General features: G+C 41.6%; 1 protein-coding gene across 10 annotated transcripts in view; it reads left to right on the top strand.

Moving 5' to 3' along the window:
- ptprsa (protein tyrosine phosphatase receptor type Sa) overlaps positions 1-19373 on the top strand; it is a 222281-nt gene that overhangs the window by 158468 nt on the left and 44440 nt on the right. For 4 of the 10 annotated variants that reach the window (XM_087852747.1, XM_087852752.1, XM_087852749.1 and 1 more), the window contains 8 exons: positions 4160-4480; positions 5739-5932; positions 6949-6975; positions 8093-8210; positions 16447-17040; positions 18097-18191; positions 18372-18622; positions 19192-19279. In XM_087852747.1, coding sequence (XP_087708873.1) covers positions 4160-4480; positions 5739-5932; positions 6949-6975; positions 8093-8210; positions 16447-17040; positions 18097-18191; positions 18372-18622; positions 19192-19279 — 1688 coding nt within the window. The remainder of the gene's footprint in view (positions 1-4159; positions 4481-5738; positions 5933-6948; positions 6976-8092; positions 8211-16446; positions 17041-18096; positions 18192-18371; positions 18623-19191; positions 19280-19373) is intronic. The other 6 variants (XM_087852750.1, XM_087852751.1, XM_087852755.1 and 3 more) reach the window with 2 other exon arrangements.

The following is a 19373-nucleotide window of genomic DNA, read 5'->3' on the forward strand; positions in this document are numbered from 1 at the left end:
CTCAGGAGGAATCAGCGTCATTAGGTCAAAAATAATAATAAAATGAATTAATATTGCCTTTGCCTGTTCTATCCAAACACATTGCAGAGCAACAGCATACAATCCCCCCCGTGTAGACCCATTTCAACTGGGTTTGAATCCGCCGCGATGTCTGGCAGACTGAAACACTTCGCCACAAAGTGAAAAGAAAGACAGACAACATGATTTTCCAGTTTGCTTTGTTGTCTAGTATCTGTGGTAAAAATGTTCACATATTGTTGAAGTTTGTGCTCAGTCCAAGTAGCATTACCCGAGGCTATTGTCATGGGGACCATTCTGTCAAGAACTCAGAAAAAGTCACTTCAGAGAATAACAATTTTCTTGGAATTCTCTCACGACCTTTAATTGCGCTGCTGCAATTGATGCCAAGCAACTTATCAAACTAAAGAGCACCAAAATCATTACATTTGGTGCTCTCGGCCAGTGTTTTAATAGGCCGGATTAAATACAGCAAATGTTATTGGCAACAGTGGCCCCCATTCAGAAGCAAGGCCTCATGGGGTATGCTGCCATAGTCAAACCAGGATGCGATAACTTTTGTGAAACCTGTCAGACGTGGCCGGAGTGGGTCCACAACCTGAGAGCCAGGAGGTGCTCCCAGCATTCCTCTAGCTGTTATCCACGCACAAGGCAGGGTAACAGGACCTGAGACAGACCCTGGGAGTGGGTGTTAAGGGACTGCAGGGCCCCAGAGTTGCAGATAAGAATCCCATTTCATAGCGTCAGAATTAATTTCATGCTTTGCGATGAGCTATGAGCCAAGGCCCTGGATTGTCAGGCTTTGTTACACATTTAGATTATACCTAGAACCTGCCAGTAGCCACTCAAGGGCTATCTCTCAAATTAAAGTGGCAGATTCTAAATCCTCTGTATTTAACCAAACAAGCAGTCAGCCGCCAACCCCCCGACCCCCCCCCCCCCCCCCCCCCCCAATGCGCACAAACACACTTACTGTAATTGAAGTGGGTTTTTAGATATATTGGAATATTTGTGTAAGCCACACCACGGCCATTTGGCATCAGTGGAGAGATTAATTCCATAATGATCTACAAATTCGAACATCCTGTCATCTGATGAAAATACAGTGCAGATATAGACATGTGCTTAAAATCTGATAGCAAAAGCACGGGCAATCTGTCATGTGCAGGGTTCAATTCACAACAGGCACTCAGTAATAGCTTGTGTAACTAAAATTGCAAGCATTAATGTATGTAAGTTGCTTGGCTCCCGAGGCAATTTTAATCCGAATGTAGTCATAATAATTAGGTATGCTACCTGCACTTGACATTATTGATTTTATATCCAAAGCACCCGGTCACATCACAACAGACTTAAGAGTCAGAGGATATAAAAGCAGACATGACTAATTATTTGTCAAAGAGCATTTTGGGCACGTCTTTCAGCGAAGCTTCAAAAGAGTCAAGTGAAGCATTAGCTGAGTTTCTTCTTTTGTGCTCGTATAGTTCTAGTATCCGTAATCCTGCCACTGGACTTCCTGGGATATGCACTTTATTAAAGCTGTGCCCCAGCCACTCTTAAACTGTTATCAGGCATGAGGATGCCTGTGCGCTGTGATAGCCTGGCCACTGTCAGTTTCATAGCCATTTTCTGCCCACAAAGATTGAGAACTGAGCAATCGTTCTTGACGTGGAGGGTTTGCAAATACAATATGAGCGAAAGGAAAGAAGCTGAAAAGCTCAAAATCCAGTAAGACCTTAAGTAAATAAGCCCATTGGACACAGAAGGGTTTGGAAACTGTGGCTGAGGTCCTGTTTTATTTGTTGTGCGCTAGAACATTCAGTCTTCGCTGGGAGGAGGCCTGTCTTATTCTCAGAACTCCTGTTTTTTATTTCCTTTTAAAGCTGTTCTACCCAAAGTGACATTACAGGCAGAACACTGTCATTAAACTTTTATGAATTCCACAACACAAGCTTTCCATGTTGCTTCTTCTATTATGGTGCCCTGGCATTCTCGTAATGGCACTAAGCTTTACAAAGAGACATAGGCACATGGCTATGAAATGGGATTTATTTTTGCAAATTGCAAATAAAAAAGGATGTTTGTGTAGTTGGCCAAATGTACTAGAATGGAATATCTTGGGAGGGAGTATTTTTCCACCAACGCTTCCACCGCTCACAGTCTTGTGGACCTTCCCAACCGACAGTACAGTATCAGACAGCCCTGGCTACAGCATAGAGCCAACTCTTTCTCTTATAGTAAACCCAAAAAAGGGGGTTAAAAACAAACTCTCAAAGTTAAAAGGTGGCTCGCTGATTTCTCTCAGAATTTGCGGCATGCTTTCTGGCGAGGAAAGCGTTGTCGCACAGCAAAGTCGGCTCATTCTGTAGTCAGGTGCTGGTGGTAAGAAAGTCTTTAAAATTGTGTGTTTTTGGGAGTCAGGTACGTATTATGCAGACAGCGCTTGTGTTTTCTTTATGTTTGTTTGCTTTTCAGAATTTGAATGTTCTTATTTTGTGTTCATGCAGAGTTTCTTTTCCATGTTTACTCATGAGTTCTCATCTTGAACTTTAACTGTTGTTGTAGTTTCTTTTTGAGTCACCTGGGTTACAGAGAAATTCGTTTCAGTGCCCTCCTTTTGTTCATAATTTCGTTTTTCAGACTTTGTTTTTTCCAATGTTTTTATTTCTTTTCTGCTTTATGTGGAATGCTTTATTATTTTATTTCTTTTGATTGTTGTGGTTTGTTTACCTACATAATAGACAAAAGATGTAATAATGAACTGGGTTTGTCACATTGGCAGGGACCGTGCATATTTTCACATTAAACTTGCACAGTGCCATTGAATAGAAACATTTTCATCCAATTCTTCCATACAGTACCAAACCCTGGATGAGAAGGGTTATCGCTCCCTACATGGCACATTCTCTGGACAAGCTCAAGCTGTCTGAGAACTTGGCTCAGATCAGAAAGAAAGGCACTGAGTTTGGTCTAGAAACTTTTCAAAGACCACTTCAGACACAAATAATAGACACCACATTGGACTGATTTAATACTGTAAAGAAATAAAGGACAGATACAAAATCTCTTTATACGAAATCTTGAATATCTATTGCAATATATGTATTAGTGCTGTAGGCGTTAATCTCATTAACGCCATAACTGCATTAACGCAGCAAATCTCCGTCAACGAGTTACCGCGGATCGCCCCGTGTGTGGGGTGTGTTAGCATGGTAGCTCGTTAACGTGTTGACGCGTTGACGCCGTGCATCCCCACAAACGGGCCGATCCACGGTACTCTCCTTAGTTGTCTGAATAAAGTGCCTCGTTTGAAATAATACACTACAACAGGGGTGTTCAACATAAGGCCCGGGGACCAGAACAAGAAGGAGGGCATAACATTTGCAAATTAACAGCTTAGACCTCTCCATTGGTTATTTACACTTCACCAAAGTAACAATTAAATGACAGAAAAAATCTTTTTTCTATGATCTACCATAGAAATTTCTGGGTTTTTTTTTTTTTTTTACAATGGTTAAAAAATATATATATTTGAACTTTTTGTGTACTTTTATTTCTTACAGTTTAAATCAAGCTGACACATATTGCTGCCACTTATTGCTGCAGTGTTTCTTTATCATGTATAAAGCTAAGAAATACTGTTGAGATTACCTTTCTTATTCTTTTTCTAAACGTGTAGTTAAACTTCTTTATGCTGACAGAAAGCTGAGTGAGATCAAAGTGGGCTGTATATGGCCCACTGTGTAAAATGAGTTTGACGTCCCAGCTCTACACTGACACAACATAGTATATGCATATCCAGTGCTCATATCCCAAACTGATAGCTATCTGGATTCATTATTACACCTGCTTGTGCCATTTATCCATTTATTGCATCTTAAGTTGACATTTGCTTGAGTTTTATTTTTTATTTGAAATTTGTTTTGCATCTGTCTTTATTTTACAATTTTCTTTGGATTCTTCTTCTTGTTTTTTATTTAAGTTTTGAATTTCCCTTTCTTTTTTCATTTTCTTTATCTCTCCCATCTTTTTTATTTTTTTGTTTTTCACCCCTCCTCCCTCCTTCCCCATCCTCCTCGTCCTCCTCCTTCCTCCCAACCCGCCCCTCCTTCCTTCCTTCCTGTCCTCTCCACTTCACCAGAGCCCTCAGCTCCCCCTCAAGAAGTTAAGTGCAGCAGCACCAGCTCTACCACCCTGTTGGTAAGTTGGCGCCCCCCACCTTTGGAGAGTCAGAATGGTGCCCTGGTGGGGTATAGGGTGCGCTACCAGGTGGTGGGCCAGTCAGAAGGGGCCGGTGACAACGAGGAACCGCTGGAGGAGCCCATGGTGCCTGCCACTGAGGAGCAGGTGTTGCTTCAGCGATTAGAGAAGTGGACCCAGTACCGTGTCACGGTGTCTGCCTCCACTGTGATTGGGCCTGGCCCCGAGAGTGAGCCCCTCGTCTGTCGGACCGACGAAGATGGTAGGTGAACCTAGCCTGTGCAGAAGCTCTTGTATTGACTTTTTATTATGGCTCAATAGCACTTTAGTTTAGTGGTGAGTATACCACCGGTAAACATTGTTTTTCTGTTGTATGTGTATGTGCAACCCAGTATCACAGCAAAATGTGTAATAGACACGCCAGTGCGCGGTTTCCATTTCACACTATGCTTCTCCAAAACACAAAGTGGACACATATGCAGAAATTGCATTACCAGCAGGGAGACATGATGTATTTAAAGCCACAAAGTCAGTAGTGAGCCAAATACGTATTAAGTACATTCCAGTGTCCTTAATTGTCAGAATTAAGCTAGGGGCCTAATATATATATTGTCCTATATGATGGAAATGTGCTGCACATGCATGCATAAAAGAAACGATGATCACATGGTATCAAATGCATACCAATAATGTTATAGCAGCATACTGCTTTATAAACTGTGCAAATGGAAAGACTCAAAATGAAATATACACGTGGGAAATCAAGCATTTTTGCTATTGCAACATAAACAACTACTGTCTTATTGCTCAACTGAGGGCCATATGCATTTATGCATATGGGTACAAGGCCTTATCTATTCAAGCATTTCCACAAATAAAGAGTCACAACACAGTCACAGTATCTATCGAAAGCCTGTCATTATGATAATAAGTATCTTTAAGGAAATGAGATCCAGGGCTGAACAGTAGAACGCGCCTTGTTAATGAACACAATTTTACCATGATGACGGGAAAGATGATGGGGTGGTGATTTAGAGGCAAAAACAGGGAGTCAAAGTGTTTTATAAAGGAGCAAATGGAAGCAGGTTGAGTGGAAGAATTTTATCAACAGAACATCCATCTCACGACGGGACGGTCCGTGGCAAACTGAAAGGCCCGAACGCAAGGCCTGCCATAAAAGTCTGTCATTATGACTGACAGACGAGGTTTACCACAGACAGAGACGTACTGAAAAGGTGGAAGAGACACGGGGAAGTGATGAATGCGTGTGCATGTGTGCGTGTTGAATTTCGTGGGAAGACTGACACTGGAGTGTGTTTGTTGTTTCTAAATGGTTTTGTCCATCATTCTTGCTAGCTGTCAATAGTTTTCTCTGTGCATACATGAATTTGGATTCAGGGAGTTATTTATGTCACGGCATGATGATGTGAGGCGCTTTTACGACGTAGGGCGGTGAATCAGACTCACAGGTGTGTAATGGTCTCATGCGAGGATTTGATTATTTCTTTAATTTCTTGTAGTTCCTGGGGCTCCTCCGAGACGGGTGGAGGTGGAGGTTATCAACTCCACAGCAATTAAGGTGATGTGGCGTTCTCTTACGCCAGGCAAGCAGCACGGACAGATCCGTGGCTACCAGGTTCATTACGTGCGTGTGGAAAACGGCGAGTCTCGAGGCCTGCCTCTCATCAAGGATGTGATGCTGGCTGATGCCCAGGTATGACCATCTCGTAGTTTTCCTTCTACAAATTAGCTGTCAGAAAAATGCAAATCCCACCACGCAGCATGCATTTATCGTGCACAAATCACGCTAAAAATTGCAAACATATGCGTAAGGCATTGCCTTATTTTTTTCTTCTCATGCAAATCGCGAATTGTCTAGTTAATCCACGCTGTTGCAGCAGGAGTATGGGGAGCGATAGGGCTCTTGCCTTGTAGATTTCATTTCATGTTGCTGTAATATTCTTTCTCCCTCAGCCCGTCGACACACAATAAGAACTATAATCAAAGCTTCACTCATCTTGTCCTCCTTCTTCTACCTCAATGGCTTTTATTAGGAATGTCAAGACCCCTGCTTCATGGCAACATATGCAATGAAATATTTATGTGTGCTTGTATCCAGTGCAAAGACTTGGAGAAAATGGGCACGGAACTATTTCACCACAATTTAGACTTTGACTGGCAGAACTGGAAACGATGCTTTTTGGGGGTTTGTTTGTCTTTGTTGGGTTTTTTTTTTTTTCCGTCAACACAGTTCTAGTGATGACTGTGTGTAGTACCGGCGTTTCAAATGGAGATTTTGAACAATTGGGAAAACAAAACACAAAAAAAGTTTAGTGCATTCAGGCCAACCACCACACGCACGGGCAAAAACCTCTTTTTTATATCTATTTATCTTAGTTTGTATCATCATTAATCCATGTAATGCTACATTTTAATGCCATTGCTGCTTGTAGTTATCAATTTATAACACTATTGTGCCTTTTTGTCAGCTGAACAGTAACATAATTAAACTAGCAGACCTGTACAGCTCTCCTCACAACATAAACTTCAAACAGCTTCTTTCTCTCCTGACCTCCTAAAACCAGTGCCCTATTTCTGATACCCATCCCCTGCTCCCAAACCTCTTATGCCCCCGTCTCTCACAATCCTATTTCTTCCCTTTCTTTTTTTTCTCTTTCTTTGAACAAAAATATTGCTCTCTCTCCTGCGCTCTTTGGCGGGGGGGGTTAGTGGGAAACAGACGATACAGCTGAATATGTGAGTACGAAGCTTCACCTGGGTGCTTTGTGTGCCTGAAAGAGTGTAAACAGAGGGTATTGCATCAGCCCGGGAAGATTCACAGATTACACAGCCCGTCCGATCCTTGTTCATTAAGTCTGGACAACAGTGTGGCTCAGGGGCTTAGCTCTCTGGTGACTCGGTCTAAACACTATATCTGTGCATAACCAAGAAAAAGGGGGCTTACGTCTGTCATCATTTAGTTTGTACACTTGATGGCTGATGCAATACCCACTGACCGCTGTGCCTGGAATGCTAACGCTATTCGTATCATACTGTGTGCTGACAGTGTGTTGTGTTTTGTGCTCTGGTGGTGTTTGTATGATTTTTTTCCCCCTTCTGTTTTGTGTTTGTGTGATCTGTGCTCCATAGATATATATTCTTTTTAATGTGGTGCCTTAGAAGTACTGTGCTTCCTTGAGTTTTGTATATTGAGATGGTAGTTTAAAGAATATCTCTGTACGACCCACATTGTGATCATTCATATTTTTTACTTTGCACAGAATGTTCTCTACCTTTGAACCAGAGTACATCTACATTACACGAGTACCATGTCAAGTGCAACACACTACTTATAGCTCATTTACCTTTATTGATTTCTCCCATCCTTCTGCCAAACTAGTGCCTGTTAAAAACCTAATTCTGCATTCGTTCAAACCTTCTCTCTTGAAAGATTCATTAGAATTGATCGGAAGCCTCTCTTTGAAGAGGACTCAAGGAAACTTAATGGCTGAGGTAAAAAACTGCCAGGGAATGGCCAGGATGTATTCAGCATGCATTTATCAAAGTTAAGTTGTTGATTGGAATATTGCTAAAGGACTAAGTGGAACTACTTTCCATTTACATGCATAATGTCACTCCTCTACCTTGGCAGATCTAATAATTTATGTAATGGAAATGTCTTCCATTACACAGGGGGAAACATTACATTTAATGCATGCCTCGTGAAAATTAATAAAGAGGAGCAGGAGACACTTGGCTTAGATTAACATTCTGCATAAGGCGGTTTGAGCTGCACGAAGTGGGGTCAAATCATGAAAAATTCAACACGTATTTTGACATTTTCCTGTCTCTGCTTCTTCCGTGTGTCCCATAGGAAATGGTCATTGGAGGACTCAAGCCAGAAACCACTTACTCCATCACAGTGGCAGCATACACCACCAAGGGGGATGGTGCTCGGAGCAAACCCAAACTGGTGGTGACCAAAGGCGCAGGTTAGTACAATGATAAATAATTGATTTGTTTGTTGTCATAGAACCTTTGTTCGTGCAGCAGTAAAGCTAACTTGTTTTTCTGCCTCTGACTGAAGGGTTTTTCGCTCAGGGACTCCTGTTCGCTCCCATCCAGCTGTCTCCGCTATGATTGTGCTATGATTGCTTGTTTGCATTTATTTAACAATACTCAAAGAACCCTCGCAGAGAGCCACAATATAGTGTGATTAACTGATTCGGATCTGTTTAGTAGACACGAACAAATGCAATAATGAATAATTTCAAGAATTTCTGACAGTTAACTAAGTGTAATTAGGACTCTTTATCGACAGCGCCATAGGCTATGATATTAACAGTGTGTTCAGCTACTCAGGGCTGTTATTCAGGGCACATCTAAATCTAAGGCAGTGTTTGCTTTTATCAGTGCTGCGTTTATCATTTGAGTCATGTCCTGAAGGCTAGCCACAGATTTTTAGAGATCAAGGCCACGGATCTTTTAGAGACCAGGGCATGGTGTGAGTTTTTTTTTTCCCTAAGACAGATTATGAGAGCATGAAAACACGTGTTGCTCTTTGGTTTTAGCTGTATATTAGAGCCTGCACTCTACAAAGCATTGTTTTCTTCACATTTCTCCTTTTTTTTCCACCGGTGAGCATACCAGTTTGTCTAGACTCCTACTGCCTAAAAGCTGGTAGTTTGTTTAGAATGAGCATGATCTGCAGAGGATGTAAAAAGCTTGCATACCCCTGCTAAAATGCCACATTTTTGTAATGCAAAAATAGAAAAATATATATTATTTAGAAATGTTCTACCTAAAATGTGACCTATAACCTGTACAATGTGGTTCAAAACCAGATCTGTTAGGGGGTAAAATAAAAATAATAAGTTCCATATCAACAAGCTTAGGTTTTGGGTTTAGTTTAATTGTAGGTACATTCAGTCAGTTCGTTTCCAAGCCAATGTATACCAAAACAAACAGCAAGGAAACAGTGAGGACAATAAATGACAAATGAAATGACGTAAAAGTGACAATAACTAGACCTGAACAAAGTTGATCAAAAAATAAGAAGTCAGGGAGGCGGATTTTCTTACAAAGAAAATAAGCAAAATTTTGCAGCAACATCTATCAAGTCTCCCAAAAGGATGTGGAGCAATGTTTCTGGTCTGATGAAACCAAGGGTAAAATTCCAAAGCTTTTTATTACAACCAAAGCAATGCATACCCGCGGTGAAGCATGGTGGTGGCAGCATCATGCTTTGGGGCCGTTTTCTTCAGCTTGAGCTGGAGCCTTAGTTAAGGTGGAGGGATTTCTGAGCAGTTTCAAACACCATTGAGTTTTGGCACAAACAGTGAAGTTTATGCTAGAAAGCATTTTAACGTTTAGTGTGCCAAAAACCGAAAGCATGCATCCAGATCAACAAAAGAATGGCTTGATTAGAAGAAGATTAAAGTTTTGAAATGGCCAAGCCAGAGCCCAAAACTGAATCCAAATGAAATATTGTGAGGTGACCTGAAGAAAGCAGATGATGCAATTGGACAGATTTGGATCACTTTTGCAAGGAAGACTCTGCAAATATTAAAAAGTCACGATGCACTGCGCTTATAGGCACCAACACCATAAGAATGAATTATGTTACAACGTCAAAAGGTGCTTCAACAAAGTGTTAGTTTGAGAGTGCATATTTATGCAGAAGGTTATTGTAAGTTTTTTATTTCAATCCTTTTGCAGTTGAGTTGCAGGGTCTGTAGGTCATGTTAGAGGTTGAAAAAGTTCAAAAATTATTTTGCTTGGTCTAATTTTTTTTTACATCATAAAGTAAACTAGCATTTTGACAATGGTGTGAAGACTTTTCATATTCACTGTGAACTTCAGGTTGACTTGCTATGAGTTGGAAAGCTTTCTGTGAGTGGTTTTAGGCCATTAAACTAAGAGTGTGTATGCATGTACTTGAGAAGGCCTCAAAGTGCCAATATGTGCACAACTGTATACATACAGCACATACTACGATTTACTTGCATACGCCTGCATACATGCAATCAGAATAAGTGTTTTTTGACGCTATTATTATTTTAAAATAGTGAGGGATGCAAGGATTTAATATATGTTCATTTGTTGTTTCTGTGTTTTTTTTGTTGTTGTTTTTTAAAAAAGCAAAGAAAGAAAGAAACCCGCCATTACCTACATTCACTGTCTAACCAAACCAAAATTACAACAAAGCAGTAGCACTACTAAACTAAAATACTTCCTGAATTTTGGTTCAGTGTGTGATATGGGACTTTACTACCTGGTCTGATCTCCAGGAAATAGACAGTGGCTGCAAACAACAATGAAGTAGGTTACAGAGCCTCTAGCAACCACTAGACTAGCTGACATGCAGAAAACTAAGCTTGTTGAATACATTCAATGCTCAAAATGTGTTCTAAGCTACAAGTAACAAAAAGACTGGATATATACAGGGACACAAAAAAACCCTAAATCAGGGCTGGCTGGAAGAACAGATTGGCTGTACTTTTGAAGCAGGTGGAAGAATTACTGCTGCAGCTTGATGAGAGCACAGGACTGGGGCACTGTCCAATCAGTAACGACAGAAGGCAGAATGAAGGAAGAGCAGTTAGGCTGGAATGCAGGATGTAAAAAAAAGTGCAGGCACTAAATTCTGATCTTGGGGTTACATTCAGAATTACCTTACAAAACGTCAGAAGACTCAAAAAGACAAAGGACAAGGTGGTGTAATGGTCGAGTAATGATCAAAAAAATGCTTATATCTTGATAAAGCTGGTGTCTTTCAGTCCATGCTCTCATTCCCTTCCATTCCCCCCAAAAGCAAATAACTTTAAATCCATCCACCCATCTATCTTCTATTTCAGAAGTTCTCCACATAGATATTTTAAAAACGCAGTATTTCTGCTTTGCTGAATCTTTATCAGGATTTGATTCTTTCGCCTGTAACGATATGTGCAGACCTGTAGAGTGGCATGTCATACGCTCCTGTACACACAACACATTTTCACAACCTAACGTGTGTACACACAAATGTCCCATCTCATGACAAGTGTGTGTTACAGGTGTCAGGGAGCATGGCGCTGCCAAAGGGGCCTGAGCGAGTGCTGTCACTCTCCATCCTTCTGTCAGGACTGGCTGACTGATGCGCCATTCCAGAGCAATTCTGTTTGTCCCTCGAAGGGAAAGCTTCTCCTTTTTATTATGATTGAATTAAAGAACTAGTTTATGCCAGGGGCCAAGATAAATAGAATAGGGTAAGAGGTGAGAGATGGGGGTGTGGGGGGAAAGAAGTAAAAACAGGCTTTCTTGGAGGTAAAGCAGATGTCCTTCTTGTCCCAAGCACCGTTAGGATGATTGTGACATTGGCAATTTTCAAGGCAATTTTCTTTTGTTGTTTTTTTCCTCCAGAGCAAGCTGAACTAATTGAATAGTTACATCTTTGAATTACAAAAAATTCAGACAACATGAGAACAGGTGACAGAATCATCAGATTATACACAGTTCATAGTGTCTGTACATTCAATTACAGAGGACGGTCTCATATGATTATATTATGGTATTAGTGGACTAATCAAGAAGCCCTGCTTCAGGCTTTTGAGATTTTGTTTCCATGGACCCAGACTTCCTTTTCATTTTCAAAGTGTTCTTAAGCAATACTTCTTCAGCCTTTCCTAAGGTCTGCTTTTTCACTCATTTCACTCATTACCTGACCATTATGTAGAAGATTTGTTTGGTGTTGTTCGGTAAGACACTTTACACTGACCTATAAATCATTGAAGCATAAAGCAGACACCTATCTCAAGGGATAAAACAGTGCTGTGTTTACACAGACAGCTGAGCAACTTGGTTCAAATCGACATCAATATGTAATGAAGGAGGTCATGCCAGAGCTACAACAATGAGCGTCTACAGGCATCTGTAAAACATGGCGGAGGCTCTGTCATGGTACCAGTGGTGGAATTATGAACGCAGAAAAGCAACTGACTTTTTTTTTTAGCATCTTTAGAATTCTGCTTTTGCCTCATATACTATATCTTCGTCACCGATTTGCCTTTTTTTTTTCAAATATTAAGACATTTTCAGGTGTCTCGAGACTTTTGCACAACACTGTAACTGTAACATTGTACATTCTTCAACTACAAAACTAAACAAAACACAAACTTTCATAGAAACTTTTCATCAAAAACCACACTAAAAATGGATCCCAACTTGTAGGAACTTATAAACCCAAATTTAAGATGTTTTCTTCTTCTTCACCATGAAAAACAGATGTTCTTTGTTGAGACAACCACTCCGTCGTGTGGTTTGCACTTGTGTGAACTCACTCATAAATCGGCACACTTCAAATGCGTATTGTAAATCAATTTAACATTCTCCCACATTGTACGTCCTCTAAAAATATATTTTTTAAAAAAACGTGTAACTTCAATTTCTTCTAAAATCTTTTTTTTTTTTCTAAAGCATGCACTTGAGGAGAGCAGTTGCCAAAAGAAGATGTCATAGCCTTGGTCTTTTTTTTATGTAACAATAAGGCTTCGATACAGTACGTCATGATAACGATGGCATGTTTTTTCTTGCCAGTAAAAATTGTAACATCAATGGCCAAGGCTTTTCATCTTCCAGACTTTCCAACTAGCCTCTCTGGTAGTTTGGTGTATCAAAAAGGATCTGAAAAGGATCTTTTGCAGGATTTTGTCTGACTTGGATAAAACTGGAGTTCCATACCTATTTGTGAGTCATAGATGAACAACATTTATTCTGTGGCTGAATCTCTCTTTGTTTGCTGAGTGAAAGCTAGGTTTGAAAAAGTGGCTTTTCATGAGTCATGTTTTTAAAACTCTTTCTTTGAGGAATACACTGAACCACGGCCAACAATCAATGGCTGCGTCCTTTAAATCTTTCGTTCTTGCTCACATGCTAATGGAAAAAATAAATAGTCAAGACTTCATTATAAGTCGAACAAAGTCAAAACATAATGCTACAAAGGCACAGTTGTTTATTGGTAGGCTGTGCGCCAAGTTGCTCAAAATATCAGCTTGGGATCCCAAGTAGTATAGAGCAAGGGGAAAAACTGTTATTTTGCATCACCGGGTACCAAACATAAGGCCCGTTGGTGTGATCCACACAAATGGATGGATTAAATCATATTAGGTTTGATTTTAATTATTTATAAATTGCATTGCAAGTATGGATGGGTATTGATTCAGATCAAATCCGCCACACCACTGTTATTTACAGCTTTAAAGATTGCTGGGTATCCTCCACTTGTAACATCTTAACTGGTTAAAACTCCCTTAGGCCAACCTCACAGTACTTGATGCATCATGCAAAAGGTTGCTGAGCTCTTTTTCTCCTTGCTTCTTTAATGGCTCTTTCTCTCCGAATGGGCCAAGTGAAATTTATTGCTTTTCTTTCTCCATTACATTTCCCACCCTACAAATTACTACTCTCCATGAATCCCTGAAATATAGGCAGATAGGATTCAAAGAAGCAAAGGGAAAATAAAGATCAGAGAGACAGATTTTACACGACCTTTCAGCATTTGCAAAGTTGCGTATGCGTGACTGACGTGCACAAGAGAGGTAGGAAATGAGAAGGAAACCTGATCGTCCCCTTCTGAGTCAGACTGAGTAAGTATCAACAGTATTCTGTTAATATGGTGGCCTAATGGGAAATGTGCAGGGAGGCCCACAAGGAGAGACTGAATCAGGGTCGACCCTGAAATGGTCAAAGAGTGGAAAGAGGAGGAAGTTAGGAAATGAGAGTGGGAATTGGACATCGTGCGAAGGGAGAAGTAAAGTAAAGAAATTGGGAAGAAGAAAGGGACTGTGGGTAAAAGGAGGGTGACACAGAGGAGAGGTGGAGAGGGACAATCAAAGTGTCTTGGAAGCCCAGAATTGCTCATGTACACACACACACACACACGTTTCTGCCTCCTCATATCCCTGTTGGGCCCTCTTTGCAGCTGATTGCGCCTTGTCCCCAGTCACCTTCATCATCTCTCATTCACTCATTTTTCAACCCCTCACTATGCCCTTGTTGACTTTATCATCTCCCTGTAGCACCACACACGCACACACACACTCAGCCCACGCCATGAGCAGTCCACCCACCCCTCCTCCCCCTCTCTACACCAATCTGCTGGCTCAGTACCCGTGATCCCTCTCCCCAGTGTGCACTAGGCCCCAGTTTAAAATGTACAAATAATAAAACCGTTTCGGGGGTACACAGGCTGTAATGGATACATATGGCAGCCTGTTGAATTTCGAAGCGAAGCACAAAAACAGAGAATCACATGCTGCGCCATTGCAGGATCATTCTCCCTGATTCTATTTTCTTGATTAGCAGTGATCATGAAGGGAGAGTGGGTTTCCAAATGACACCAAGCTGAGCTATAGTATGTAGCCAGGGAGTATTAGAAGCATTTGTCTCACCCAACACTCGCTGCCCCCACCTTTCCATTACCGGCAAATGCTCAGCTGACTAGCCGCCATCTACCCACTCACCTCCATCTTCCTCTAGCAACAGTCTTCAGAAAGAAAATCATTGGCAAACAGAAATGAATAATAAGCGCAGAGGAAGGAGAGTATGTGGAGTGGATTTCTCTCTCTGTCCCTCTTGCTCTCTCTTTCTTCTCTTTCCAGGCTCTGTGTGTGTGTGTGTGTGTGTGTGTGTTTACTGTGTGCACAAAACGTACATCTTATCACAATAAACTATATGTAGACACATACAGTATACACGGACACATTTGCACGATGATACTGTTCCACTGAGAGGCAGTACTGTTGCCTCAGACTAATGTTGGCTTCTCCAAATTACTTTAAGTTCACACTGGGCAACAAGCCAAATAGCTCCATGTGCAGCTGGAATGGCGATATAGGAGATGAAGCTGGCTGGAAACCAGGGCCAATAGGCTGACACACATCAGCAAAGAAAATTCAGAGTGTCCATCAAGCACAAAGATACAGGATGCAATGATTAAGGGGTGGGTGCGGGGGTGAATTCAGCTTGAATTCATCTAGCATTAGCATCAACTAGCGTTAGCCAAAGAAAGCAAATGAAGGCATAATTATGTGTGCATAAGATAATGATGAAAAGTACATAACACCTGCAACCACAGTTAATAATTTGCATTCAGTTTATTTAGTTGTTAATAAATTTATGCAGGATCAAACAGTTTTTCGGGCAGGCCAACTTTGGCAAACAAATCGGCAAGCTTTGTGAGTCTTCAGTATGCAGGAGACTGTCACTCATCATTCTGTCTGACTACTGTAGATACATGTAATTAATTTCATAGCTGACGTGTCTCATTACCTCCTTTGTTTTCTTTATTAATACTAAAGTAATGCATTTGGATTTAAATTCATAAAACAATGTGTATCTATAATATAATACTTTATACACATACATTTGCCAGTTGTTTGTCCCGTCCCCCACCTTTTCTGAGAAAATTTGTTGTTTCTCAGAAAAAGGAGGGAAGTACATAGATCAGAAGATGAGCGAGGAAGCTAGAATCTATTTACATGGGGCTCAAGTGCAAATCAGCCGCGCTCATCTCTCACAAAGCTTTGACAGCAGCTTGAGAACTAAAGGCTTCACATAACTGCTGCTGCCGCTGTCTCGGTGATGGGACCTTAAAAGGAGGGTTAGGATGAGACGTGTGTCATCCATAAGAGCAGCAAAACTGGGCCACTCTGAAGAATAGTGTCTGGACCCCAAGAGTAGATCATCCATTTTACAACAAGAGACAAACAAGGCGCTGTTCTTCGCTTAAAGTTTTAGTGGTGCTTTGCTGTAATGCAATGATTTTTGGCTTCAGCTTCCATGTATCATGAAATGGTAATGGGTACAGCGATCACTTAGGAATTTAATTCCCCGAGTTTTGTTCATCTTGATCTTTACCTTGGACACATAGACATTGTTTTATGTGCGGTATCTGATCCAGCTATGTTTTTACCATCCTTTGTAAATGCTTCTGTCGTATACTATTTGTATCAATAGTAACAGTGGTGATGATTTTGCTACACAGTACAAAACCTCAGTGCACTTTCTATAACACAAAACATAACTCCTATAGCTGAAGGAAAAATAGAACATAAACGATGGTTATATGTCATGAATGACTCTCAACGCTCACCCATATGTACCGGTTTCGTGTGTCTTATTTAAAAAATGTGCATTCTAATAAAACTGCAATGCAAAGACATCACGCTTTTTATTTCTTTGCTTCTGCAGTACCTGGTCCGCCCTATCTGTCAGTGGCTCAGGACTCAGAGACATCAGCCGTGGCTCGCTGGGATCCTCCAGATCTAACCAATGGCATGGACCTGCAGGGTTACCGGCTCCAGTTTGGCAGAAAAGATGTCTCTCCTTTGGCCACACTGGAATTTGCTCCCCAAGAGCGGCAGTACTCTGTGGGCAACATTCACCGGGGGGCAATTTATCTCTTTAAGATCTCTGCCAAGAGCAGGGGTGGCTTTGGGGAAGAGGCTGTGGTAGAAGTAAATGTGCCTGAGAATACGCCAGGGGGATACCCACAAATTAACGAGGGCTCCAATGTGACTTGCTGCTCAGTGCAGCTGTCCTGGTCTCCGCCAGTCCTGGCAGAGAGGAATGGGGTAATCACAGAGTACACTTTGGCCTATAAAGAAGCTGGCACCAGAGAAGCTCCACGGGAACTCCACTTACCCCCCAGCCTCTCCAGCTATGTGCTCAACAGCCTCAAACCGAACTCAGCATATGATGTGAAAATACGTGCACACACCAGTGTAGGTCCAGGGCCCTACAGCCCGCCTATCCAGTATCGGACCGTGGCCTTTGATCCAGCAGGTAGGGCTTGCCTGTTTGTCTATGTTATCCAACCCAATTGGCGGGGGGTTGGAAATTGGCTAAAACTAATCTGCAGCAACACAAAAACTGCCCACCCCCTCCTTCAACCACCTCCACCTCTCCTCAAGAAAGAGGAAACATTGATATTTAAATTGCTTGCCGTGGGATACTTACTTCACTAACCCAAATCAGGTAAAAGATAAGTCAGTAAGTTATAGTCAGTCATTTTGAGAAAGAGGAAAGAAGCCTAGAATTTCAAGGTAAGTGCAATTTGGTCAGACACTCTTCTCAGTCATTCTTGCAGCCTGTTGCCAAGCACAGTCACTCAGCTAATGTCATCTCACATCCCCAGTTTACAAACAAGGTAGGATCTCAATCAGATCTAGTCACTTTGAGAGTAAGTGTGGACTTCTAAAATTGCAAAACTCTCATTTTGGTTCTTTACTTTATTTTTGGTTTAAGATATTCTGCCCTTCCTAACTCCCTTCCTCTCCCAGAACCTCATTCTCCGTCCCCCTGTCCTTTGACAGGACAGCTTGTGGCATGGCATCCCACAGATGCACCGCTAAGGACTGTTAGCATGCTATGTTTTGGGTTTGTCTCTTTGCCTACACGGCATCACGTTGGCAGTGCCAACCCAGACTTAGTAGAGGTGTAGGATCAGTTGGCATTGGGACCGCATGGGTCAGTTGTTAATCATCAAATGCTCGTGGTTCAAAGATAATGATGAGCTGGGTTGGCACTACCCACGATGGCTAGCCAGTAGGTACACCCTTGTGCTCCATGGGTTTGTTGTCCATGAGTCTTACGTGCTGTGTGTCCTAACCAATCGCGTTGCCCTTCTCACAGCCAATCACAGCTCACCGTTACACTCACTTTCCTACCCAGAGGAACGTTGCAGGGGAAGAACAGCTTTTTTTTCTTTTTTTAAAAAGCAAAAAAGAAAAATCAGGTTTCTTTATTTGTTTCCCTTTCTTTCTGATGTAAAGATGCTCCGTTCACTTATGATACACCCTCTTTCTTTTTTTCTTCTTCTTGCGTTTGTGCACTCAACAGATGTTCCAAAGAACTTCACTGTAAAGTGGGCCACCAAGTCCACAGTGGTCATTGCTTGGAAGTTTTCTGAAAGCAGGTCCCCGTATAAATGCACTGTGAGTATAATGTTGTAAAGCATTCCCACTGTGTAATTTAGCATCCTTGAAGTTGAATTCAATTGAAAACTGTCATTCAGTTTGTCATATTTTAGTGACATGAGTTAACACTAAGCCATCTTCCTCTTTTACTCTCTATTCCCTCACCAATTTGCTCATCGACTATCACTCTAATCCTAGATTGAGTATAACCGCCAGAAGATGGATGTGGATGCTAGGCAGCTGAAGGTGTTCGTCACTGGACTAAGACCTAACACCACCTATGAGTTTACAGTGATCTGTCAAGAAAGCATAAATGGTGGGCAAAGACATCGGGTAATAGCCAGGACAGCGCCGCTCATGCTGACCAGGAAACCCAAGTTGGACATCTACAGTAACTCGGATACCGCGCTCACCATGTCCTTTCCATCATTTGACAGCAAGGATGTCAAGTGAGTTTTGAGGGCTAAAAGCATCTGCGAGCTCTGTCTGAATTGTCCTGAAGGGTTAGGGGTTGCTGTCTTCCTTCTCTCTCCCCAACCGGTTGCAGCAGATGGCCCCGCCCCTCCCTGAGCCTGGTTCTGCCGGCGGTTTCTTCCTGCTAAAAGGGAGTTTTTCCTTCCCACTGTCGCCAAAGTGCTTGCTCGTAGGGGGCCATATGATTGCTGGGTTTTTCTCTGTACGCATTATTGTAGGGTCTACCTTACAATATAAAGCGCCTTGACACGACACAACACAACTGTTGTTGTGATTTGGCACTGTATAAATAAAATTGAATTGAATTAATTGAAAAAGTTTAAATGTTGACATACTTAAAATCTGACGTGACATCTGTTGAGATCACTAGGTAATGAGTATGTGACGTGGACTGCTGGTAATTGCTAGGCCCTTTGAGAGAACCGAATTGTCACGTCAATTTAGTGTTGAGTGTGAGGCTATTTTTGATGTAAATTCTGTTACAATCTTAAAGGATTGCTTATTAAAATCAAATCTTTATTGTGCTTTCATGCTGTGTTCACAGGAACTTCTATGTAGTAGTGGTGCCGCTTAAGAAGACCCCAGGAACTGTTAAAGACTTGAAAAACCCTGATGAGATAGACATAGAAGAGGTAGCGCACACAATAAGCTTTCAAGTTGTTTTTTTGTTTGTTTGTTTGTCATTTTGGCTCTGTACACCACCACAGTGGATTGTACAACCAGCCA

The sequence above is a fragment of the Neolamprologus brichardi genome, chromosome 15 (assembly GCF_056152115.1).
Source record: "Neolamprologus brichardi isolate AB-2024 chromosome 15, ASM5615211v1, whole genome shotgun sequence".
Classification (NCBI taxonomy): domain Eukaryota; kingdom Metazoa; phylum Chordata; class Actinopteri; order Cichliformes; family Cichlidae; genus Neolamprologus; species Neolamprologus brichardi.